Genomic DNA, 27,602 nt, shown 5'->3' with positions numbered 1-27,602 from the left:
AGTTGCTGATAAACATCAGAGAACAGCTCAAACATGAAATAACAGCCTGCAGTATTTTAACAGCATCACATGAAGCAGAGCAAGATGCTAAAGCAAGTTTAATAATGTGTCTTAAGAAAACTGCAGAACATCAAGATTTACAATTAATTGATGATATCAAACCAGTGACATCAGGTCTGTTTAAACTGTGGGTGAATATCGGAACACACTGCAGTCCTCTGTAGACAAGCAAAGTACGACAAGATCCAACAGCAGGAGTCCAACATCCAGATGTTACCATCGTTTGGATTTTATCTGCGTCTGATGTGTTTCGGATTATCTGTGAAGTTCTGCAATGTTTTCTCACATCAGTGGCCAAGTCCATATGTTGTGTCTGCAAACGAACGGGAAGAAAAAAGTCAAATTATGGTGTCTTTGGTGTGGCAAATTCTGCTTTTGAGTAAAATCCCACTGGGTGTTTGTGGCCCTTCCTAAAGACATGTTTCATAATTCTTTGAGATGCACCTAACATTGGCTATTTAAGAAGATGGAGACGTGTTATTTGGTATCTCAACCTAATAAAACTATATAAAAAAAGAGTTAATCTGGAGGACCACATTTGTACTATTCTTTGAAATTTATTCTGGAGCCACATTAAATTATCCAAAAGGTCGTAAATTATCCCACTTTGGACACCTTTGATACACCCACCTGATTGATCTGCACAAATGTGCAGAATAGCAGAGCTTAGCTTTACTACTCTGCAAAAATCAATAAAACTGTTAGAATTCCCTGTTTTAGTATTTTACATTCATCTTTTACAAAAGTCTGATGTCTTCTTCCCAAAAGAAACAGTAAGTAGAGAGTGAAAAAGATCTTTTGAGCCACTTACATTCACATGTGTGGGCCACCTCCAGGTACTTGTACGTGCCATAGCAGGGATCTCCAAACAAGGAGTTGACCACTTTGACGGAGCAGCTGGTTCTCCCATTGCAGCTGTTGATGCACATTAATGCAACACAAATTCAAACAAGCTGCAAAAATATCAGAATCAGTTGATGAGGATATTGAGAGCAGATGAACAGTCTGCACCTGGTAGCGACTTCCATCGAGGGTCTCAAGCAGTCAGCATTTTGGACCTGAGAAGAAGGACGCTGGAAAGAGCACGTGGTCGGGTCGGTTCGTCCATAATAAGCCCCAATTACAGATATGACTCGTCCCTCATCTGACAGTAAGAGCATGTGAGCAAAGTCAAGAGAAACATTTTATATTTGTCATGTAAATCAAACAAATATGCGAGAGAGAAAAAATAAATCTGCAATCTCACCACACTGAAGATTTGCCTCAGAGAATTCACAGGCCACAGTATGAACTGATGAGTTAACAAAAAAAATAACATATGAGATATTTAAGAGCAGCTACAATGAATTCAACTTTAAAGGTGCAACAGACCTGCAGGAAAGCATGAGTAGGTGGTGTCAACGTATTTGTAGATTCCATAACATGGATCAGATGTACGAAAGAGCTTGGCATTTACTTCACACACCTTCCTGCCATTGCATCTAAAAAAGAAAGGAAGCTTGTTTGAATGACTATTTCATATTCAGGAGCAACTAATGATCACAAGGAGCAGAACAAAACATTTATATCTTCTGCCTTTAAGTAAACTAAGTTTCTTCCATTTAACTGAGTTACGGCTCAGTTCTGCTCCTTGTGCCTTTAGCTAACCCTCCTAGTATGAATGTTCTCTCCAGAGTTGAATTCAGTGGTTTTGTTTGTAGCAGAAATGAATGGCGCTGCTTCCTGCTTTGCTCAGTTTTCAGTTATTGTATTTGTTTGGAAATAAGTCTGAATATCCATGCCGCACTAGTGACGGTGAGCACAGCCGTTTCTGTACGAAGGAATGACTCAGTGACCTGCTCCTTTCGTGGTGGAAATGGCTAACAAGTTGCCTTCAGTCGATGATTTGCTTTCAGTGGTTGAATTGTATCATTGACAGATAGGAATAAAAGAAATTTGGCCATTCCAAGGTAAAAAAAAAAAAAAGAAGAGGAAAACCTAGCTTCTAGTGCAGGGGGGTATAGACCCCAAATACCCACCCATGCAGCCTGAGCTGGGCTGAGCAGTATAATGATCCATTACAAAACCCCAGATCAGCAGAGAAATGCTTCCCAAGACTTAAAATCAGCTTTTTTACATGAGTCTCCAGACCTGAATAATATACAAAAAAAAGTGTGGATTGAGTGGAAGAGGAACCAGGAGAAATAGTCAAGAACAGTCTTTGTGGGCCTTAAACTTGTAAAACTTTACAGGAGACGACTAAAGAGCACAGCAGGGGTGGAAATAGTTGTGATCCCAATTATTGGACAAAAACCTATGTCCTAACATGCAATTATTCCCCAATTAATAAATCTATTCAAATTTAAGTTTGTAATTATAGTAATTTGTAGTAATTTGAAATGTTTAGTAAGAGGTTGTTCAGCTGCAATTGAGGACAAATTGATGATACGGTCTTTTGCAAATCTTAATCAAAGGTTGATTAGGTGAGGGACCAGACAAAGAACAGTGTAAAGACCTCTTATCATGAGGAAAAATAAATGGACACAATGTTTCCTTGCCCGGACGCGGGTCACTGGGGCCCCACTCCGGAGCCAGGCTTGGAGGTGGGGCACGCTGGCAAGTGCCTGGTGGCTGGTCAGGCACAGTCTGAAAAGGAAACATGGGTCCCCCTTCCAATGGGCTCACCACCTGTCTGAGGAGCCAAAGGGGTTGGGTGCATTGTGTGATGGGTGGCAGCCGAGGGCGGGGACCTTGGCGTTCTGATCCTCAGCTGAAGAAGCTGGCTCTTGGGACATGGAATGTCACCTCTCTGGTGGGGAAGGAGCCTGAGCTAGTGCGCGAGGTTGAGGGTTTCCGACTAGAGATAGTCGGACTTACCTCGACACATGGCTCTGGCCCTGGAACCAGTCTCCTTGAGAGGGGTTGGATATTCTTCCACTCTGGAGTTTCCCCTGGTGAGAGGCACTGTGCAGGAGTGGGCATATTTGTTGCCCCTCATCTTGGTGTTTGTACGTTGGGGTTTACCCCTGTGAACGAGAGGGTGGCCTCCCTCTGCATTCGTGTGGGGGGACGGGTTCTGACTGTTGTTTGTTCTTGTGCACCAAACAGCAGTTCAGATTACCCACCCTTTTTGGAGTCCTTTGAGGAAGTACTGGAGAGTGCCCCTCCTTGGGACTCCCTTGTTCCCCTGGATTGGCAGACTGGGGTGGTGGTCCCCCTATTTAACAAGGGGGACCGAAGGGTGTGTTCCAACTACAGAGGAATCACACTCTTAAGCCTCCCTGGTAAGGTCTATTCCGGGGTTCTAGAAAGGAGGGTCCGTCGGATAGTCGAATCTCAGATTCAGGAAGAGCAGTGTGGTTTTTGTCCTGGCCGTGGAACACTGGATCATCTATATACCCTCAGCAGGATTCTGGAGGGTGCGTGGGAATTTGCTCAACCGATCTACATGTGCTTTGTGGATTTGGAGAAGGCATTCGACTGTGTCCCTCGAGGGATCCTGTGGGGGGGTACTCCGGGAGTATGAAGTACCGGACCCTTTAATAAGGGCTGTCAGGTCTCTGTACGACCAGTGTCAGAGTCTGGTCCGCATTGCCGACAGTAAGTCGGAATTTTTTCCAGTGAGAGTTGGACTCTGCCAAGGTTGCCCTTTATCACAGATTCTGTTCATAACTTTTATGGACAGAATTTCTAGGTGCAGCCAAGGTGCTGAGGGGATCCGTTTTGGTGGCCTTAGGATCACGATTCTGCTATTTGCGGATGACGTGGTCCTACTGGCTTCATCAGGGCGTGATCTACAGCTCTCACTGGAGCGGTTTGCAGCCGAGTGCGAAGCGGCCGGGATGAAGATCATTGCCTCCAAACACGAGACTGTGGTCTTGAACCAGAAAAGGGCAGAGTGCCTTCTCCGGGGATAGGGTGAGGAGCTCACTCATCCGGAGAGGACTCAGAGTAGAGCCACTTTTCCATGTCCAGAGGAGCCAGTTGAGTTGGCTCGGGCATCTGGCTAGGAAGTCTCCTGGACGTCTCCCTGGTGAGGTGTTCCAGGCACGTCCCACCGGGAGGAGGCCCAGGGGAAGACCCAGGACACGCTGGAGGGACTATGTCTCCCGGCTGGCCTGGGAACGCCTTGGGATTCCTCCTGAGGAGCTGGCCCAAGTGGCTGGGGAGAGGGACGTCTGGGCCTCCCTACTGAAGCTGCTACCCCCGCGACCCGACCTCGGATAAGAGGAAGAAGATGGATGGACGGACGGACGGACGGACGGACGGACGGACGGACGGACGGACGGACGGATGGATATCAAAGGTGGTTGAAAATGAGTAGAGTACTAAATATTTGCAAGCATTCCAGTCATTTACAGTGACGTTTTTGTCGGTTTTTCATTTAAGTTAACCACAAAACACCTCAAGTGTACTGATCACTGCTTGTGAAAGTGTAACAATACAGAGATAAAAAACAGCAATCTTTAGAGTTAAAACACTGCTAATGGGGCACTACATGCAGCTCTAAATCATGCTGAAGAAAATAGATGATAGACAATTTGTTGAGCGCTGTTAATGTTCTGTCTATCAAAAAGTGATAAAATATGTTTCTAACACAAGCGTAATGGCTCTATAAAATGGTAGATTGCTCCTCTGTATGCTACAAGTTTTCAGACTGGGTTTGTTACTGAATAGAAATTCAACTAGTTTGCTGTTGCTTTTGTTTTGGTTTTAGAGGCGTGTAAATGAAATGAACTGACTCTGTTAACTGAAGCAGTTAACTATCTCTGTGATCATACATTGCTTTGAGGGTTTCCAGCGCTCCCTGCTGAGAGCAGGATGTGTTGCTTAGCTGGTTTTCCGGTCTTCCTTCACTGCAGGTCTCACGATTCAGACGTCCGTACAGAACCGACTCCACTATGATCACTCCGGTTTCTGTTACACAGAAAGTTAGAGGTGAGGAATTAGAGACACAGAATTAAATATGTGAGAAATGCAAGTGGACACTCATCATCAGGGTAGGAGACCTCTGTAAACTTGAATGAGTTGTTACACTTTTGACAAAATCAGCCATATTAGTGTGTTCAGCATTCACATTTTGACCAAATAATTGGTCTTACGATCAAAAAGAGTTTGTTCCCACAGTGCTGAGTGGTGGTTTTCAGTACTGTTGCCTCGCAGGGATAAAGTTCTGCGTTCTGTATGGGCTTTGATGCTCCTGCAGCATACTTCAGCATTATGTCACAGTCATAAAATCATGCAAGTTAGATAAACTCTAAATTATCCTTATGTTCATGCATGCATGGTTGTCATTCTCGTGATGAACCACTAATCTGTTCCTAGAATGCCCTGCCTATTTACTATTGGAGAAAAATGTCCCTGATCACAACCATGTATTGATTAGAAGATCTATACATGTCTTTGTTGTCCCTGTGCTTTGTTAGCACAAGATGCCACATAAGGTTATTTTTAATGCAGAAGTGTCTGCATTGCGTTCTGCATTTATTCTTCAACCAGTGTTGGAAATGGGGCTAGACAATATGTTGAGATTTTAAAAATATTGAAAAACTTTTTTTATATATATTTAAAAAGACATAAGTCGAGACTATATTGTTTATATCAAGATGGTATATTTTCCGATATAATTATACCTTTATGTATTCCAGTAGGTGATTTTTGAGGTGTTTCTCATATTTATCTACAGCTGTTTTTAAAAAGTTTATCTGTGAGACATTTGGGATAAGGCTTTGATTCAGAGATGCCTTTTGTAATTATGTAATTATGAAAAGAAAAAAACCTATAGACATAAATATCCTATATGTAATTTCCTGGTATATGTTTTTTAAGTTATTTCACTCTCCTGCCTTAGGTTCAGTCTTAGTTTTGGTTTGTGTGTTAGTGTGGGTTTTGAGGTTTCTTTTGCAGTTATTGTTTTAGGTTTGGTTTCTGATCTGTTCTTGTTTTGAGCCTCAGCACTGATGTCTGGTCTAATTACTTACTCTGCACACCTGCTGCAATCACCCTTCACCGGCTTCACCTACTTCCACCTCCATATTAACTGTTGAGACCAGACATTAGTGCCAGGTCGTCTTGTTGAGTCTCCTCCTGCAATATTCAGTTTATGTTTTGCTTTTGGATTTTTGACCCTCTTGTCTCCAGAAACCGGAGCCATCCTGTTCTGCCTGTCTGTTTTGACCTGCCCTGCTGGACTGTTTGTTTTTCTGCCGTCTTTTGGTTCGACTGTCTTTTTTGGCTTTTTTCCCCTGTTTTTGATTTTTGTTAAAGAACCTGATCTTAACCTCTGCTGGTCTGGCTGAATTCTGGGTCCCCTGCCTCTGATCGTTACAATATATTGGCATTGATCATAAAAATATGAAGATGTTATTTTTGGTCAACATCGCTCAGCCCTAGTTGGAAGTGATCCATGTTACCACAGCTCAGGCGCTGGACATTGTGTGAATCATCACAGGTGATCGCTCTCTTTGTGGAAAGGGCGTTGGGAGATGACAGAGTGTTGGCTCGGCATAATCCTGGAATCAGTCAAAACAGATTTATTAGTAGACAATGTTTACATAAATGATATGGTGTTACAAAGATGAAGGCTGCTGCCTATCAATATAATGACTTATAAAAACTATCAGATCTAATCAAACTGGCAAGATCAGAATGATAACAGGTCAGAAGGTTGTTGTGTGGAGGGACCTGGATCACAAAAAGGCTAATGTGTGGGACTGGGAGACAAACACTTGGAAAAAACAGGTCTGTCAGCTTCTTTATGGAGAAGCAAATTATACATCTACTCCTACTTTCTCATGTATAGAGAAGACTGACTTACCTGAACCCACGAGCAAACAGGTTGCTGCCACCACTGAAAAAAAAACAACAACAACATGAGGACGGTTCACTGACAACCCAGCCTCACTGAAAAACACTCAATAGCTACGCTGGTCCTCTGGGGGAAATATAGAATCGTCACAAAAAAAGAGGTGTCTAAAATCAAGATAAAAAAGTTAAATCTGTGGTAAAAGTGAAATTATCTGTCCATCCAGCAAGATAATTTCACTTGACAAGATTTTATGAGTTAAGATTAAAATAAACAGGCTTACAGAACATGGCTCTCATCGCAGGTCTTTATGTGTAAAACTCAACATATAACTAAAGCTCCTGCATTTATATGCATTTTGATTGCATTTCTGGCAAGAAGTGTGCTGAATATTTTCATAATCTTTGTTCAGGGAACGTGGACAATCTTTAATTTATTAGTTTCGCCAATGATTTCATTGTGTTCTCAGAAAAATGTGAGAATGTACATTTTCTACTGTTAAAGTGGTTTCCATGGACACTGCAAATTCTGTCACCAACATTTGCCAATATATAAAAAAAACAAAAATCAGGAAAACATCTAGTTATATGCCTTTTGATGACATTTTGACTGAAAAGTAGGCATAATAGTTTCCTAATTTTTGTTCAGGGAATGTAGTCTGACTTTGGGACTGTTCCAGTTGATTTTTCCATCTTGGAAATCAGAGTTTGCGATTTGCGACAGCAACTGGAACGCAGCATAAGCTCCCAGGTTTGCATTGATCAATTTTTATCGTCCTGCTTCATTTATTCATTGTCATAACATGAGTTTGTTGATGCATATTTTCTAATTATCTTTTATCATTTTTAATTATTTATTTGTTATTTGTTAGTTTCAGCATGTGTATGCTTTAAGTTTAATTTAACTCGTGTTTTAAGAAGTGTATATACTTTGTTAGATTATCAATAAATATACTTCTGGAAAAAAATATTTATCAGAGAGATCCCATTGTCAGCAAAGAAAGGAAGACCAAAAACAGATGTTTGCACAGTCACTGCGCTACTGTGAATAAAATGTTGAAGGTGTTAAGCAAAATATATGTTCAAATCCTGACAAGATATTTAGCCTAAAACCAATCATTTGGGTACTTACACGATGCAACGGTGAGCCTGGAGCAGAACATTGTCCCAGAAGGTGGATGTAAGTAAAGCGCAAACAGAACGTTGCCTTTTTATACTGTTGGGGGAAGAATTACCATGAAAAAAATGGGGGAAAGACAGAAATATTTTATCTGCTGGCTGCGCTAGTTGCGCTCACTGAATGAGGAAACCAAACACCCTAAAAAAATCTCAGCATGCCTTGAAGCCAAAACATATCACTCCAGGAAATTGCAAAAGAGCAAACAAGTTACCATGAGATTCTTCTGATTGATTAAGCTACAATGATTTTATTGAATAACCACAGAAATTCTTATATGTGATACAAAATGGAAAGCAATCAAGAAAGCAAATATAACTTCCAGTCCATCTTCATTTTATGCCAAACTGTTCTCTATCCCACTGTTTAAAACATCTTGAACACAGTTTTCATACATTTGTTGTTCAGCAGTTAAGAGATTAATGTATTTTATTTCCACGGTGTAGGCTACCTCCACAACCCTGGACAACTTCCTGATGTGAACGGAGGTGTGGGCTTCCTGCAGAACAAGTTATGATCTTATCTGCTCTCAGTTTGGTTCTCTGTAAGACAATGTCAAACACAATAGGTTCTTAAAGGTGAAATCCGGTTTGTTTTTATGCCCTCACTAATTGAAAGCTGTTTTATTACATGTTTCTTTTTAATATATATATATATATATATATATATATATATATATATATATATATATATATATATATATATATATAATATTTTTATCCCTTTTGATGATGAAAATCACTAAGTGCTTTATAACAGAAGATTTAAAAAAAATACACACGAAAAGCAGATTAAAAAACAAGGTTTTAAAATGGCCTTTGAAGGAAACCACTGAGTCTGCTGATCTCAGAGTCCCGGGATGGAAGTCCCAGAGTCTTGGAGCCACAGAAGAGAAAGCTCCATCTCCTTTAGTTATATGGGAGACAAACAGCATGTCTTAATCACAGAACCTCAGAACTCTAATGAGGATGTAAGGATTTAATAGTTCAGCAGTGTAGACTAGTATCTGTCCATGCGTTACTCTCCAAGTCCAAAATAAGGATCTTAAAATTCACTCTATAATAAACCGGGAGCCAATGAAGTTTTATAAGCCGTGGAGTAACATAACAAATTTTTTAAAACTTAGTCAAGAGCCTAGCTGCAGAATTTTGTACAAACTGCAACCATTCTAGGGAGGTTTTGTTTAGACATGAGTAGAGTGCATTGCACTTATCCAGACGTGAAGTAACAAAAGTATTATTTAAAATTCCCATCTCAGGATGAGAGACAATAGCACTACATTTAGCAATGTTTTGCCGATGTTAGATACAGCGACAAACCAGAGATTTGACTTGATTTTCAAATATAAAGCCTGAATCAACGATTAGCCCAAGGTTTCTAACAGAAGATTTAGCCATGGTGCCAAGAGTCCAAGGGATTTGTTTTATCTTCACAGTTTTTTCTGGTGCAAAGGTGATTACTTCAGTTTTTTCTTCATATAATTGAAGAAAACTCTCAGTCATCCAGCTTTTAATGCTGCTGCTAGATGTCCAGTTGGCAGGAAGAAGCCTTCATGGTGTTTACAAGCTTAGAAAGACAGGTTGCCCTTGATCCTCTCCTTGTTTATTAAAAGAAGCTAAAAGATAATTTGGCTACATGAGATGCAGCTGTAAATAGTTTTTTTTCACAGATAGTTATTTATCACAGTTTAACCTTTTATGAAATATTTGGACTATCAGCCATTGCTCACTTGTTGAAACATTTAATGCTTGGTTGCTCTAGTTATTATGTCTTTGTTAAATGTTAGGATTTTATACCAGTGAGCTTTTGGGATACCTGAATTTTCCTTAGGGGATCAATAATGTATCTATCTCTGTATCTAAGCTCAATATTTCTACAAGTAGGCTTTAAACAGCGATACTATCATTTACCCACAGTGTTGAATAAGATCTCTTTTTAACAGGGCAGATATTGTTCAAAACAGTATTAAAATGATCAGAGAAACTACATGACTAAAAGGAGCTAAGAAATAATTAAAATCTGCAGAAGAAGGTCAGCTCACAATAATTTATAAAGCAAGAGCTAACTTCACAGCAAGCAGAGGTCTGTGAAACAATTTGAGACAAATTAAAAATAATTCAGTGATGGTCTGAAATAAAAATGTTCAGAAAATCATGTTCAAATGTTTAAAGCTAAAGTAACTCAAGGTCCAAGGTGTGTCCTTCGGAGTGAGTATGTTCTGACACATGCTGAATAAAGTTAAGTGTCCATGACACCAATGAAGTTCTTAGCAAAGAAGGTCACCATGATCATCGACATGGATGCTAAAGTCCGCAACTATGAGCAGCCTGTGCACAAAAACCCACACCAGCATTCCCTTGTTAAATGTGAAGATTACTATCCCCTTTCAGCGGTCCTCCAGATCCTTTTTTCTTAGTAATAATAGTAATATCATCTTTATTGTCATTGAAACATGCATTACAATGAAATTTGCTCTCTGTATGCTCTCTGCGTGCAAGCGCGCTGCTCTAACCACTCGGCCACCACTCCCCGCATTCTTGAGACACGTCTTCTTTTATTAATGAAAGATTACAATTGAAATAAAATAACAACAATGAAGCGACAGTGGAGAGGAAAACTCCCCTTTAACAGGGAGGAGAACCTCCAGCAGAACCAGAACCAGGCTCAGTGTGAACGCTCATCTGCCTCCACCCACTGGGGCTTAGAGAAGACAGAGCAGAGACACAGAAAGCACAGAAGCTCACATTGACCCAGGAGTACTTTCTATGTTAGAGAAGACAGAGCAGAGACACAGAAAGCACAGAAGCTCACATTGACCCAGGATTACTTTCTATGTTAGAGAAGACAGAGCAGAGACACAGAAAGCTCAGAAGCTCACATTGACCCAGGAGTACTTTCTATGTTAGAGAAGACAGAGCAGAGACACAGAAAGCACAGAAGCTCACACTGACCCAGGAATAGGGCCAGTCCCAGTAACAGGCTTCTTCCTCATTTTGGGCTGATTCCAGTAAGCTGCAGGTTCCTTCCTCATTCACTTCCCGCTCGAGTCATCTATCTGTCATCTATCTTTTATCGGACAAGTACAGGCTTCTTCACAGCCTACACTGAACATGATCAGTCATGCTTCTCCTTTTCAGCCTGTCTAGCACATTTACTTTATTAAAAACAATCATACTTAAATTATTTCATTTAGTTTAATACATACGTGCTTAATAAATAGAAAAATATTTAATCAACCATACAATTCCAAAGCTTTTGTGTTGTCTGTTCCTCTTAATATATTTAACGTCCAAATTACTTATTAATTTGTGAACACCATGGAATATGGACAAGCTCACCACACCACAGCTCCCTCCTGGCCTCAAGCCGGCGCTGTCCAGTATCGTCCTCAAGTCTCCTGGGTTCCCCAGCGTTCTCAAGTCTCCCCCTGAGCCCTCTGGCGCTCCCAGGCTGCCTCCTGAGTTCTCCTGCGCTCACCCGTGGATCCCTGAGCTCTTCTGTGGCCGTCAACCCCTGGTCGGCCACCAGAACTCTTTCTTTTTGTTTGCACTCTGAACTACCACCTCAAGCCTCCCTTCGTTCGCCCTGGTTGGGTTGTGTTTTGTTGGACCAAAATCTGGGTCCAATTCATAACTCATTTTAAAAACAGAAATGCCTCCTGTCTGCTCCCATTTATGGCAGTCATCTGTTCTCTCCAGCTCTGGGGAGAAACAGCATTTAAGGAATGGTATAGAGCTGGGGTGGAGTCTGTTAAAAATCTGGTTAAAGATGGTGTACTTATGTCTGCTGCTCAGCTGGAAAAGTAATACGGAATCCCCTTAAAAACGAATTACTTCAGATACTTTCAGATTCGAGATTTTGTGAAAAGACATTCTCATCTCTTGAATCACCACAGAGTGGGTGGATAGATTGCTATCTGACTACTCAGGGGTCGGTTCATATGCTCTAAGTAAAAATATCCAGAGGGTGGCTACCCTATCCCTTGCCTACATGAAAAGGAAATGGGAGGTGGACATATCAAATAATGAAAAGAAGTGGGCAGTAGAACACATGTCACCTTAAAGGAGCAATAAATAAGATCTGTACTCCTAAATCATTCTCATTTGTCACCTGGGATAGAAGTAACATTCTCTATATGCAATCGGTCCTCTCTATCAACAATGTCTTAGTAAAGGTTTTCTCCTTTCAAACCTAGAGAAACGGTCGAGAACTAGTTTGGTTCAGAGTGTCAAGTTAACCTGGTTCCTGAGCCAATCACATAAGTTTTTCCAGAGTTCCTAAAACAAAGCGCTGCGTTTGGTATTTTATCTTGGCAAAAGAGCAGCAGCCTAAAAACATGGACGCCAGTTCGAGAAGAGGACCAGAAATGGAGCAGAATATGACATTATATATCTATCCTGAGGAAGTAAAGATTCTGTGGAGTTTTACAGCAACATGACTGTTGAGTAAATGGCGGGACTCCATGAAGGGCATTGTGTATGTGTGGTTCTGATTTTAACCACTAGGTGTCATTATTACTTATTGTTTATTTAAGATTTTAATTATTTCACAGTATCTACTGTGGGCATGGGTGTATCAAATGACAAAATGTTCATGTGATGCCTTCATACAACTGCACAGTAATCTCCATCGTCTGTAAAGAGTATGCTATCTGACTTATGACTCAAAAAGGAGACTGATTAGATGCTAAGGACTATTTACACACTTTAAGCTTCTTAGGAAGTGTTGGTCCAATCAACTGATTTCGGGGTGGGAAGGGGGAGGAGTAGAAACATCAACAAAAAAAATTATAAACGCCTTATTCACCATTAAAATAACAGACATATTGTGCATTATTTATGAGATTTTAGGATATCATAAAAAGCAATCACACATCTCAGCAAAAGGTTGCTGACTTAGAGATTTTTCCAAAGAAGCTGATGGACATCAGAGAACAGCTCAAACATGAAATAACAGCCTGCAATATTTTAACATCACCACATGAAACAGAGCAAGATGCTAAAGCAAGTTTAATAATGTGTCTTAAGAAACATCAAGTTTTACAATTAAATCATGATATCAAACCAGTGACATGATGATCTGTTTAAACTGTGGTCAAATATCTGAACACGCTGCAATCCTCTGTAGACAAGCTAAGTACGAGAACATCCTACAGCAGGAGTCCAACGTCCAGATGTTAACATCCTTTGGATTTTATCTGCGTCTGATGGGTTTCTGATTAACTTTGAAGTTCTGCAATGTTTTATCACATCTGTGGTCAAATCCATATGTTGTTTCTGCAAAAGAACAGGAAGAAAAAAGTCAGATTATTAATCAGAACATCAATGATAACACCAAAAGTAATAGATTTACAGACATCTGAGTTATAATTAACCACAAACATGGTTAATAACCTTATAGTAGATTTCACATCATACAAGACCCAGTGGTTCACACAGATCCATATTTACAACTGATCTGTAACAAACCTGTAAATAAATATAGAAATATTTCTTCCTTTCATTTTTATTGGCTAATTTAAGCATTCAAAAACGTTTGTTTCAGACATGGAGAACATGTCTGACCTCATCATGTTTCTTCTTTATACTCAGCGTAATGTAGTACACTTTTCAGGTGTACAGATCTGTGTGGTGGTTTGGTGGTGCAGTCTCACTTCCTCCAGCAGGGTGTGACCAGTAGATGACAGCTGCAGTTTTTTCCCCATCATCTTCAATCAGGTGGAGCATTTAAGGCAGCAGGAGTCGGAAGGAAGGCGTCAGACCATTAGCTCACCCAGAGCAATAACCTGACCAAACCCATGTTCCTGGTTTTCTCCTTGCCGTGTTGCTCCAGACTCATTCATGTCTATTTCCTTCTAGAAAGAATGAGCTGGATCATAGACACTAATCTGGCTTCTACTCTGTCTCTGCCTCCTTGAAAAAGCTCAAGCAATTGTTCCCGACCATGACCTAAAGAGCCTTCCTGTAACTCCTACTATCACCAGCTCCGGTACCATTGAAGACACTACTTGCGTTCTGCTTGTAGGTGCTGGAAAGGGCCTCAGACGTTGTTCTTGAAGAAAGAAAGGTGAGCAGTTTCTTAACCTTTCAAGCTAAATGTTTACAATTTGTTAGTGTAGAAAAGGTTCCAGAACCATTGCTGTTTTTTAAGACAAGCTTAATGAAAGGGTGTGGCCAAGTCTGCTTTGAGTAAAATCTCACTGGGTGTTTGTTGCCCTTCCTAAAGACATGTTTCATAATTATTTGTGTTGCACCTAACATTTTCCATTTAAGAAGATGGAGACGTGTTATTTGGTATCTCAACCTAATAAAACTATATAAAAAAAGAGTTAATCTGGAGGGCCAAGTTTGTACTATTCTTGAAATTTATTCTGGGGCCACACTAAATTATTCCAAGGGTCGTAAATGGTTTCTTGATCTGCAACAATGTGCAGAATAGCAGAGCTTAGCTTTACTACTCTGCAAAAATCTATCAATAAAACTGTTAGAATTCCCTGTTTTAGTATTTTACATTCATCTTTTACAAAAGTCTGATGTCTTCTTCCCAAAAGAAACAGTAAGTAGAGAGTGAAAAAGATCTTTTGAGCCACTCACATTCACATGTGTGGGCCACCTCCAGGTACTTGTACGTGCCATAGCAAGGATCTCCAAACAAGGAGTTGACCACTTTGACGGAGCAGCTGGTTCTCCCATTGCAGCTGTTGATGCACATTAATGCAACACAAATTCAAACAAGCTGCAAAAATATCAGAATCAGTAGATGGGGATATTGAGAGCAGATAAAAAGTCTGCACCTGGCAGCGACTTCCATCGAGGGTCTCACGCAGTTTACATTTCGGACCTGAGAAGAAGGACGCTGGAAAGAACACGTGGTCGGGTCGGTTCGTCCATAATAAGCCCCAATTACAGATATGACTCGTCCCTCATCTGACAGTAAGAGCATATGAGCAAAGTGAAGAGAAACATTTTATATTTGTCATGTAAATCAAACAAATATGCGAGGAAAAAATAAATCTGCAATCTCACCACACTGAAGATTTGCCTCAGAGAATTCACAGGCCACAGTATGAACTGATGAGTTAACAAAAAATAACATATGAGATATTTATGAGCAGCTACAATGAATTCAACTTTAAAGGTGCAACAGACCTGCAGGAAAGCATGAGTAGGTGGTGTCAACGTATTTGTAGGTTCCATAACATGGATCAGATGTACGAAAGAGTTTGACATTTACTTCACACACCTTCCTGCCATTACATCTAAAAAAGAAAGGAAGCTTGTTTGAATTACTTTGTTTCATATTCATCTCATCCAAAAACCTGCGTAACCTTCCTCAGTATTGATAATTTGGTTTAAAATTTGAAGATTCTGCCAGTAAAACTGAAAATAATTTCTTTAAGCAGAACCAGACCCGACTGCAGAAACAAATTAAAGGGGGCATTCCAATTTTTCCAGTGCTGAGAGAACATCTGGCAGGTTTTTAGAACAAATTATTGACAAAGTATATCAAAATAGTTGCCACTGTGTGACAGAAAACTAAAAATATCCACATTTAATAAAATACAATCTCCTTGAATTCATTTTACTAGCTCATCTTGAACAAGAGAAGGTTTCTTAAGTAAAGGTTTAATAACAGCTACTTTAAAAACCTGTGGTACATATCCATTTACTAAGGATAAATCAATCATGTCTAAAATAGTGCCACTGATCAAAGGGAATACCTCCTTAAACAACTTGGTTGGGATTGGGTCTAATATACAGGTAGAAGGTTTAGATGAAGCTAAAATTTTAGATAGCTCAGAAAGCTCTACTGCTTCTAAACAGTTCAAACACTGCGCAGGTTCTAAAGATTCCTCCAATGCTGCCTTACTTACTGAGGATGAGGTTATCATGTTTGGGAGGATGCCAATTATTTTATTTTTAATTGCATCAATTTTATTTATGAATAATCCCATAAAATAGTTACTACTAAGAGCTAAGGGAATGGATCGATCAACAGAGCTGCAGCTCTGGGTAAGTTTGGCAACTATACTAAAGAGAAATCTAGGATTATTTTTATTCTCTTCAATTAATGATGAAAAATATGCTGCTCTAACTCTGCGAAGGGTCTTGTTATACAACAATAGACTGTCCCTCCAGATTAAGTAGGATTCCTCTTGGTGTGTAGAGCGCCATTTTCTCTCCAATTTCCTAACATTGTGCTTCAAGGAACGCAGCTCTGAATTAAACCAGGGAGCCAGCTTCCTGTGAATAATCACCTTCTTTTTCAAGGGAGCTACATTGTCTAATGCAGAACGCAATGAGGAAGCCACACTGTTAGCAAAGGTATCAATTTGTGAATGGGAAAAAAACAGCATTGCTGCCATCTACAGGGCATTTCTGCAATACTGAGGATATTAAAAAGGGGACAGACTCTTTAAGTTTTGATACAGCATTATCCGATAAAGATCTACTATAATGGAACCCTCTTTTAGGGGTGGAGAACTCAGTTAGATTAAACTCAAATGTTATTAAAAAATTATCAGATATTACAGGGATGTGAGGAAATACTGTTAATTCTTCACAATCAATGCCATATGTCAGCAGAGGTCTAAAGTATGGAGCCGAGAGTGCGTTGGCTTATGCACATTTTGAGCAAAACCAATTGAATCTAGGATAGTTTTAAAGGCTACACTAAGGTTATCACATTCAGTGTCAACATGGATGTTAAAATCACCCACTATAATAACCTTATCAGTATTTAACACCAAATCAGATAAGAAATCTGACAACTGATCCAAAAACTGAGTGTAAGGGCCTGGTGGACGATACAAAACAACAAACAAAAGAGGTTTTATTGCTTTGCAGTTTGGATGAGGGAAAGCTGAGGGTTAAATGTTCAAAAGAACTGTAATTATTAATTGGCCTGGGACTAATTAATAAATCAGACTGAAAGATAGTTGCCACTCCTCCTCCTCTTCCCACAGATCTGGGAATGTGGAAATCTGAATAACTGGAGGGAGTTGACTCATTTATACTAACGTAGTCCTCTTGTAGCCAGGTTTCTGTGAGACAAAATCAATCAATCTGATTATCAGAAATCAATTCATTAACTAACAAAGTCTTTGGAGGGAGAGACCTTATATTTAATAGAGGTTTAAAGATAAAAAGCGAGAGAGCCTGGAGCAAAAACCGTTGTTCACACAGCAACAACAGGAAGTGACACAATACGCCTTACCACAAACAGGAATTGAATTGAATTTACTTTTGAAATGTGTAGTATGTGTTGTATCTGACAAAATCAATGAATAATGGCCTCTGGTCATTAAAGTGATCTTGTGTTATTTGGTTTATTTGGTTGCCTGATTGGACATTTTGTGGGGAGGCTGTATGCACAACGTTTTTTCTTTGCTTCAGTGCAGTGCATGTTTAATACTTCTACACTTTTAAAGTAAGTCCAAGAGACGCTGAGATTTGAGCTGTTTATTTATTTTAGTTGGGTTGAAATTAGGTTGTGTTCAGGCTGGAAACTATCAGTCAGATCTGGTAACTCTGAGTGTGTCCATTCAATTAACTCAAAAGTCAGGCATGAGCATGCGCACTGTGATAAACTTAAGCCACAGATGTCAGGCTGAACACTGACTGAAGTAAACAGTCATTCTAGGAGAAGTAACTACAGCAGTTCAGGAGCAAAAGGATCAGAACAAAGCAGAGTTCTCATCTGCCAAGTGACCAAAGTTTCTTCCATTTGGCTGATTTACGGCTCGGTTCTGCTCCTTGTGCCTCAAGCAAACACTTCGAGCATGAATGTTCACTCCAGTGTTAAATTCAGCGCTTACATTTGTAACAGAAATTAATGGTTTTGCTTCCTGCTTTGCTCGGTTTACATTTATTATAATCGGCCTTTTTTCATGATCATCTCAGTCTCCAGACCTGACTCCTATACAAAACCTGTGGAACGAATTGTGAAAGAAAAACTGGTTTCCTAACAGGCAATTGTTCCCCCAATGAGTAAATACATCCAAATGAAAGTTTGTAATTATAATATTTAAAAATATTTAGTGAGAGGTTATTCAGCTGCAACTGAGAAAATAATTTTGTTAAGGTATTTTGGAAATCTTTATTAAAGGTGGCTGTAAATTAGTAGAGTACTGGAGATTAGCAAGCACTCCAGTCATTTACAGTGATGTTTTTTTTTTTATCATTATTTATTTATCCTGATCGTTGCTTTTGAGAGTGTAACAATACAGAGATAAAAACCGGCAATCTTTGGAGTTAAAACACTGCTGATGGGGCACTACATGCAGCTCTAAAACATGTTGAAGAAAATAGACGATGTTTCTAACACAAGCACAATGGCTCTATAAAATGGTAGATTGCTCCTCTTTATGCCACACGTTTTCTGACTGGGTTTGTAACTGAATAGAAATTTGACCAGTTTGCTGTTTCTTTTCTTTTGACTCTTGGAGGCGTGTAAACTAACGCGATTAACTGAAGCAGTTAATTAACTCAGTGATCATACTTTGTTTTCAGGGTTTCCAGCGCTCCACGCTGAAAGCAGAATGTGTCTCTTAGCTGGTTTTGTGGTCTGCCTTCACTGCAGGTCTCACGATTCAGACGTCCGTACAGAACCGACTCCACTATGATCACTCCGGTTTCTGTTACACAGAAAATTAGAGGTGAGGAATTAGAAAACACAAAATGAAATAGGTAAAAAATTCAAGTCTCTAAGAAACATTTAACTCTATTATGTAGAAAAAAATAATTCAATCAAGATGTGTAAAATGATTATTTGCTTTTCTGATAAAGAAAATTAATTATTTTAAAAACTGGTTTACAAAACTCCTTTTCCTTGCTTACTGAGGCTTAAATCGGTTTCCCTGTTCAGTTTGAAACCAAACACTAAATCTTAATAGATGATAGGAGGATACTCACGCTTAAATAATCTGTAATTTATTGCTTTTAACAGGTTCTAACTTTGACTTCTGTTATGGTTTTCTTTAATTTGTGTAAACTTTTGCTAGTCTAATTATATATAGGCTGTGTTGAGTTCTTGAAGCGGTGTGCCTAAGCTTAGAAACACAGCATGTGGTTTGAGGCTCTTCACCTCTGGGACGTCACTCAGGTTGCTTTGTTGTAAGTCCAATGCTGTAACCTTGTGATTATTACTCTGCCGTAAGTTAAACTCTGAAGTTGAGTCACCCTTAGAGGGTGTTTATAGTGGGAAGCTTTATGGAGAAGTTAAAAGAACCGAGGGGAGTATCCATGATGTTAGAATGTTATGGTGGGTGTATTGCAGCGAAGAAATCCATCCATGCATCTTCATTCTGGACAGATGACCAGTCCGACCAACGGGCCGCATAAAGAGGAACAGGACAAGCATGAACACGCTGACCTGAGAGAAATCCACCTACTTTGGTCCTCAGGTCCCCTATCCTGCATGATTTAGATGTGCTTCTGCTCCAGCAATCTGCTTGAAATGATCGCATAAGCTCCTCAGCATGCCATCAAGTTCTACAGAAGTCTGGTAATGACCCATTTGTCTCACGTGTGACTGCAGGGAAACTTCTAAAACATGTAGGATTCTGGAGCCTCATTATCAGGGTTGGAGACCTCTGTAAATGTGAATCAGTTGTTTCATTTCTGACAAAATTTGGCATATTAGCTATGTTCACATTCACACTTTGACCGAAGAATTGGTCTAACATCAATAAACTAAAGAAAACGTTACTATAGAGCAATTCTTCTTCAGTTTTAAAGAGTTTGTTCCCAGGCTGCTCAGTGGTAGTTTTCAGTACTGTTGCCTCGCAGGAATAAAGTTCTGGGTTCTGTGTTGACTTTAATGCTCCTGCAGCATACTCCAGTAACCACCCACGATCATAAAATCATGCTTGTTAGATAAACTCTAAATTATCCTTATGTTCCTGCATGCATGGTTGTCATTCTCTATGATGAACTAGTAACCTGTTCCTAGAACGCCCTGCCTATTTACTATTGGAGAAAACCTGCCTGTGTTTTCACAGGTCTGCCTAAAAACTGGATCAGAACGCTACAGCTGATCCAGAACGCTGCTGCCCGCGTTCTCACTAAGACTAAGAAAGTAGAGAACATGGACCCGGTTCTGAAGTCCTCACTAAGACTAAGAACGTAGAGAACATGGACCCGGTTCTGAAGTCCTCACTAAGACTAAGAACGTAGAGAACATGGACCTGGTTCTGAAGTCCTCACTAAGAACGTAGAGAACATGGACCCGGTTCTGAAGTCCTCACTAAGACTAAGAACGTAGAGAACATGGACCCGGTTCTGAAGTCCTCACTAAGACTAAGAACATAGAGAACATGGACCCGATTCTGAAATCCTTCCACTAAGACTAAGAACGTAGAGAACATGGACCCGGTTCTGAAGTCCTCACTAAGACTAAGAACGTAGAGAACATGGACCCGGTTCTGAAGTCCTCACTAAGACTAAGAACGTAGAGAACATGGACCCGGTTCTGAAGTTCTTCCATGGCTCCCTGTATCTCAGAGAATAGACTTTAAAATCCTTCTGTTAGTCTATAAATCCCTGAATTAGCACCTAAATACATCACAGACTTTTTATCAGGGCATCAACCCTCCAGACCACTCAGGTCTTCTGGCTCCAGCCTGCTCTGCAGAACCAGAACCAGAACCAGACATGGAGAAGCAGCATTTAGTTCTTATGCTCCACTGATCTGGAACAAACTTCCAGAAAACTGTAAAAGTGCTGAAAGCCTGAGTTCCTTTAAATCAAGATTAAAAACACATTTGTTGAGGATTGCCTTTGACTGTTCTAGTTAAACTGTTTTACTGAAACATCATTAGTTGAACTTTGTAGACCAACTGTTTTTAATATTTGGTTTTATTTTCTATTTTCTCATGTTCTATTTTGTTTCTACATTTTATTCCAACATGCTTTTATTCTGTTTTATTTTCCTATATTTTAATAATGTAAAGCACTTTACATTGTCGTTGTACTGAAATGTGCTTTGTAAATAAATGTGCCTTGCCTTATCAGAACCATGTATATATTACACGATCTATACATGTCTTTGTTGTCCCTGTGCTGGGTTAGCTAAAGATCCCATATCAGGTTATTTTTAATGCATGTGTCTGCATTGCTTTTTGCATTTATTCTTGAATCAGTGTTGGAACTAGGGCTGGGCAATATATTGAGATTTTAAAAAATAATGAAAAAACTATTTAAAAAATGTAATATGAGACTATATTGTTTATATCAAGATGGTCTATGGGGTGTTATAATTATGCTTTTGTGTATTTCAGTAGCTTATTTTTCAGGTGTTTCTCATAGTTATTGGCAGCTGTTTGTTAAAAATGTGTCTGTGAGACATTTGAGATAAAGCTTTGATTCAGAGATGCCTTTTTATAATTACTATATGAAAAGAAAAAACCTATAGACATAAATATCATATATCAGCACTGAGCATAAAAATATGAAGATGTTATTTTTGGTCCATATCGCTCAGCCCTAGTTGGAAGTGATCCATGTTACCACAGCTCAGGTGGTGGACATTGTCTGGGTCCTCACAGGTGATCGCTCTCTTTGTGGAAAGGGCGTTGGCAGGTGAGAAGGTGTTGGCTCGGCATAATCCTGGAATCAGTCAAATAAGATTTATTAGTGGACAATATTTCAATAAATGATAAGGTGTTAAAAAGATTGAAGCTGCTGCCTATCAATATAAAGACTTACACCTATTTAAACTATCAGAAATGTAATCAAATTGACAAGATCAGAATGATAACAGATCAGAAGGTTGTTGTGTTGAAGGGACCTGGATCACAAAAAGGCTAATGTGTGGAACTGGGAGACAAACACTTGGAAAAAAAACGGGTCTGTTAGCTTCTTTGTGGAGAAGCAAATTATACATCTACTCCTACTTTCTGATGCATAGAGAAGACTGACTTACCTGAACCCACGAGCAAACAGGTTGCTGCCACCACTGAAAAAAACAACAACAACATGAGGACGATTCACTGGCAACCCAGCCTCACTGAAAAACACTCAATAGCCACGCTGGTCGTCTGGGGGAAATATAGCATCATCACAACAAAAAGAGGTGAAATTATCTGTCCACTGTGTGTGGTGAGTGGGGCACAAGGGAGGGATGGGGTGAATGAGTTTTCCTTTTTTTTTTTTTTTTTTCCCCAGGTATGGGTGTGGTCCGCTCCCTCTCCCAAGAACATCTCAAGTCTCCGCTAGGTGCGGAGCCCATCCCCCCCCACGTCCTGCCCTCCTCCACTTCGTTGGCGGGCGCCTTGGCCCCCTGGCGCATTGGTTGGCTTCGGGTTTGGGGCGGGTTCCCGGGCGTGCGCCGGCCCACTCCCGGCGGCCTCTTTGCGGGGCCTGGCCCCCCGGGGGGCGGCCGGGGCCCCCGTCCCCCGTCGCGGGGGTGGGGCGCCCCTGGGGCCTCTGGCCCTCAGGGCCCATGGCCGGGACCACTTCAGCGGGGCTAGCTGCCGGCGGAGCCCACGGGCTCGTCCCCGCGGCTCTTGGGGGCGTCGGCATTGCGGTGGCTGGGGGATTTCCTCGGGGTCGTCTCTGCTCCTTCCTTGGGGGGGGGGGGGGTTGCAGATATCCTGTGTCGGCCCCTCCTGGGCGACCTGCTTTAGGGGCCCCTTTTGGAGTCCGGGGTTACGGGTCCCCTGACGCCTGCCTCTGTGCTCGGGGAAGGTGGGTCTTCGGTTCTCCACAATCACTATCAAGCTATTTCTGGATAATCTTCACCTAAACTAGTGCACTTTCACATCTCCCACAGGTGCTGGGTCCCAGGTATTAAGTGTTCACTTATATACAGTAATCTTATAATTTATTTATTTATTTATTTATGTTCTTTCACCTTCTTTTTTTCAAATATCACATTACACATGTCAGCTTACATAATAATATTTATGATTTAGCAATGGCATCTAGGTGTTATTCGAGTGTATCTGTTGCTTTATGTCTGTTGGTTGTGCTGTTCTTTTTGTGTCTCTTTCCAGGTGATGGAGAAGACAAAGAAGGTTTTATCATTCTCTCCCTTTTATCTCCTCTTTCTTTCACCTCTACTCTTTTTTTTTTCTTTTCTTTCACTTTTTGTTCTTCCTTTACTCTCCCATTGTCATGTCCATATAATTTGAAATTCTCCATGCAGGAATCATAATAAAGCTATTTACAAGCATAAATCAAGTGGAGCACTATGGCGAAAGCCGTTCGCTCCACTTGTAAAAGCAAAATCTGTCGAGCTCTATCTGGCTTTGAGACATCAATTCCTATTGCCATATTGCTAGACAGGACACTGGGAGAAAGAAAAAAAAAAAAGAAAAAAAAAAAAAAAGAAATTATCTGTCCATCGGTCTGTTCTGTCTCTCTTCGAGGTCGGTCGTGTCTTTCTCTCCTCTCCAGCTTTAACCCCCCCACCACCACCCCTCTCCTGCTTCTGCTGCTATGTCTTGTCTTTCTGAGAACTTTCTTCATATCAACCAAACTCTGAAAAACATGGATCTGGTAAGCTGGTCTCTCAATACTATTGATAAAAATATTTCGATGGGTAGGCAACGAAAGGGGGACCCGTCCGGTCCTAATTTGACTCATTTTGTGGGATACACCCTAAATTCTTGGATGGAAAACGGTGTGTCTTTTGACTTTGTCATTCCTAGACGTTTGAAACGTTTGCATTTTTGGATTCAGGATACTTGGATCTCTACTTGTTGTTTTTTGTGGATTTTTGAAGTATCAGCAAATACAGCGGATGTCGGAGCCATTTGGCCTTGATCAGGCTGCCGGCTGCATGACGCGCTCACTGTGCTGTGAACGAACAAACCTGAAAGGTGAAGGAGAAGAGCCGAAAGCTGGCTGTGCTGGTACGCAGACTGGCTTTGGTGGTTGAACTCAAAGGGGAGATGGGATAAAATCTGGAAGTGAAGCGCGGAAAAGCCCAACAATTTGGAAAATTGGATTTACCATTTGGAGCCAGCAAAAGCTGACAGGAAAGGCAGTGCAGCTTGCCCCCATAACAAATAACATATTTGGATTCCCTCCCTATCGCTACTCCTGGATTATTATGGCGGAGAATGCTCAGAAACGCTCCCCGGCTACCCCCCACCCCCTCCCCCGCGGACACCTGTGGATGTTTTTCTTAACTGTTGGCCGGCTGATATCAAGGACAATGGCCTCTGGAGAGTGTTCACGGAGATATAAACACTTTCACCCAAACAGACACACATAACTGATGCTCATATAAAAGGATGAACTTATGTACATGCGACGGGTCTCAAATGTTTACCTCTCTGCTAAATGTGTCTCGTCTATTTGTGCTTTTTGTGCAAGAGTTTTTGATATCTCAATCTATATCCTGTTATAGGACAAAGTATGAGTTAAGGTTTTTCCCTCCCACCTTCCTTTTTTTTTGGGGCCTCTATCTTTTCACAGAGTAATGGCAGCGCCCTGTGGGCACCGTGCGGTGACCTTGGCAGCAAGGCCTCAGTAAATCGTCTCCCCCTGAAATGTTTGTGATGTTTGTTTGTTATGTTATGGCGATTGTACTGAAACAACAATTTCCCTCTGGGATTATTAAAGTATTTCTGATTCTGATTCATGCAGCAAGATGATTTCACTTGACAAGATTTTATGAGTTATGATCATAGTGTAGAGTAGAAAACTTAAAATAAAAATAACCCTTAAAACGAGATAAATTATCCAACACTTCTATAGCAAAATTTTTTTAATCTTGGTAAGAACCAAATAATTTGCAGTGTACATTTTATTTGGACTAATAATTTACATGGCTTACAACCTGGTCACTTGACTATGAAGTTTCTCGCAGTGAACAAAAGAACATGGCTCTCATCCCAGATACTTTATGTGTAAAACTTAACATGCAACTAAAGCTCCTGCATTTATATGCATTTTGATGACATTTCTGGTAAGAAGTATGCAGAATATTTACATAATCTTTGTTCAAAGAACATGGACAATCTTTCATTTATTGATTTCCCCAAGGATTGCAGTGTGTTCTCAGAAATATGTGAGAATGTTACATTTTGATAAAGTGGTTTCTATGGACGCTGCAATTTCTATGTGACTGACCTGTGACGATAATTTAATTTTAAAAAATTCAGGAAAACATCTACGGTTATGTTCCTTTTGACGACATTTCTTGTGAAAAGTAGCCATAATAGTTTCATAATTTTTGTTCAGGGAATTTGGTCTGACTTTAGGGACTGTTCCAGTTTATTCTTCCGTCCCGGAAATCAGAGATTCCAATTTGTGACAGCAACTGGAACGCAGCATAAGCTCCCAGGTTTGCACTGATCATTTCCGGTATCTTCTGTTCCATGTCCTGGTCTACCTGACACATCTGTAAGTTCTTATTGTTTCTTTTTAATAAAAAAAAAAAAAAAAAAAAACTTTCCACTACTGTTTCCACTTCTCTCAGTCTCTGTGGCTGGGTCCTACAAACACAACATGACTCTCAGGGATCAGTCTATGCCATCCTGCTGCATTTATTCATTGTCATAACATCGGTTTTATAGACAGTATGATGTATATTTTTTATTATCAAACTTTGTTTTGCAGCAGACCAAAAAAGTTGACAAAAAGAGTAGCAGATTGATTAGAAAATATGGTCTATATTAGACTTTGTAAAAACAAAGTAAGAAACAAATAACACCCCCCCCCCCCCCGCCCCCCAAAGAACATATTTTTTTTCACCTCCTTACAACTAAGTTTTGTTCCTGACATAAATTACCATCCCTAAAATACTTAAATAAAATGTTTCAAACTGGCACAGAAATAAAGAAATGCTTTATAATATGGGCTTTGAACTGGTGACAAATAACTGCTCATTTAAAAATTATCCATCAATTTCTATAAATATTTGCAACTTAGAAATGTCATCAGCTGTCATAAAAGTAATTTTACACATATCCACTCTGTCAGTTTTAGAAAAAACTAAAACTAAACTAAAAATTCTTATGGCAAAGGTATGATGTCTGAATTATATTATTTGCTGATGTTGTCTTCTTCCAAATCATGTTTCTAAGCTGAATGCTTGAAAAACGGATCTGCTGGAACTTACTCTCCAAACACAAACGGGCAGTGAACGCTTAATGAAGCTGCAGTTTAGCTGTCTTATGAGACTGCGCTACTGTGTATAAAATGTTGAAGGTGTTAGGCAAAGTATATTTCCAAATCCTGACAAGATATTTAGCTTAAAATCAATCATTTGGGTACTTACACGATGCAACGGTGAGCCTGGAGCAGAACATTGTCCCAGAAGGTGGATGTAAGTAAAGTGCAAACAGAACGTTGCCTTTTTATACTGTTGGGGGAAGATGAAAAAAATGGGTGAAAAGACGGAAATATTTTACCTGCTGGCTGCGCTAGTTGCACTCACTGATTAAGGAAACCAAACAGGCTCAAAGAATCTCAGCATGCCTTGAAGCCAAAAACATCATGTTAAATGTGCAAAAAGAGCAAAGAAGTTACCTTCAGATTCTTCTGATTAAAGAAGCGACAATCATTTTTAATAAATATCTATTGAAATTATCTAACCCTAACCCTAAGAATGCAAAGATACCTTACAATCCATCTTCATTTTATAACAAACTATCCCACAGTTTAAAACATCATGAACACACAGTTTTCATACATTTGTTGTTCAACATTTAGGAGATTAAACTCTTTTATCGTGTATCTCAGGTGGTGTCTACCTCCATGCGTCTGGAAAACTTCCTGATGTGAAAGGCGGAGTGGGCTTCTGGTAAAACAAGTTAGGATCTTATCTGCTCTCGGTTTGGATCTCTGTAAGAGAATGTCAAACACAATAGGTTCTTAAAGGTGAATTCCTTTTTGTTTGTTTTTTGCCCTCACTACTTGTTTTATTAAGTTATTTTTTTAGAAAGTAAGTAAAACTTACTTTCAAGATGAAAATCACAAACTGACTTACAACAGAAGATAAAAAATACATGAGAAAATTAAACAAAAGCAGATTAATAAACAAGGTTTTTAAATGGCCTTTGAAGGAAACCACTGAGTCTGCTGATATCAGAGTCCAACAGTCTTGGAGCCACAGAAGAGAAAGCTCTGTTTACTTTAGTTATATGGGAGACAATGTTCATGTCTTGATCACAGAACCTTAGAGCCCTAATGAGGATGTAGGGATTTAATAGTTCAGCAGTGTAGACTAGTATCTGAGTGTTGCTCTCCAAGTCAAAAATAAGGACCTTGAAATTCACTCTATAATAAACTGGGAGCCAATGAAGTTTCATAAGCAGTGGAGTCACATGTCAAAATTTTGAAAATCTAGTAAAGAGCCAAGCTGGATTTTATTTAAATAATAGATGTAGCCGGTGCAGGAAAGTACAGGAACTGGTACTGGCAGTTCTTAATAGGATCAGATACAGAAGTTCACCCCTGAAGCGGTTAGTCAGTGGAGTGGCAATCCTGAGACAGTCCAAGATCATGCCCAGGCTGACAGAGAAAGGCAGGGGCACCAGTGGGTCAATCCAACAGGCAGAGTCCGGAATCCAGTCCAAGGCAAACAGGGAGAAATCCAAAACCATGAACAGGGTCACTCACAGGTAGGC

General features: G+C 40.1%; 1 protein-coding gene across 1 annotated transcript; it reads right to left on the bottom strand.

Annotated features, from left to right (window-relative positions):
• Positions 1-80: 80 nt before the first annotated feature.
• LOC105923079 lies at positions 81-27,602 on the bottom strand. Its single transcript, XM_036151620.1, has 20 exons — positions 27,428-27,602; positions 26,727-26,817; positions 26,252-26,335; positions 21,944-21,976; positions 21,529-21,627; positions 18,521-18,656; positions 15,169-15,278; positions 15,046-15,090; positions 14,814-14,946; positions 14,614-14,717; positions 11,359-11,492; positions 7,976-8,054; positions 6,857-6,889; positions 6,453-6,551; positions 4,821-4,956; positions 1,432-1,541; positions 1,307-1,351; positions 1,072-1,204; positions 872-975; positions 81-373 (listed from the first exon to the last, which is right to left on the bottom strand). The coding sequence occupies exons 3-20, from the start codon at positions 26,280-26,282 to the stop codon at positions 348-350; spliced, it is 1,590 nt and encodes a 529-aa protein (XP_036007513.1). The 5' UTR covers positions 26,283-26,335; positions 26,727-26,817; positions 27,428-27,602; the 3' UTR covers positions 81-347.

Source organism: Fundulus heteroclitus, chromosome 1 (assembly GCF_011125445.2).
Source record: "Fundulus heteroclitus isolate FHET01 chromosome 1, MU-UCD_Fhet_4.1, whole genome shotgun sequence".
NCBI lineage: Eukaryota > Metazoa > Chordata > Actinopteri > Cyprinodontiformes > Fundulidae > Fundulus > Fundulus heteroclitus.
Note: the sequence above shows the minus strand (reverse complement) of the source record. Positions and strands in the feature narration are given on the sequence as shown.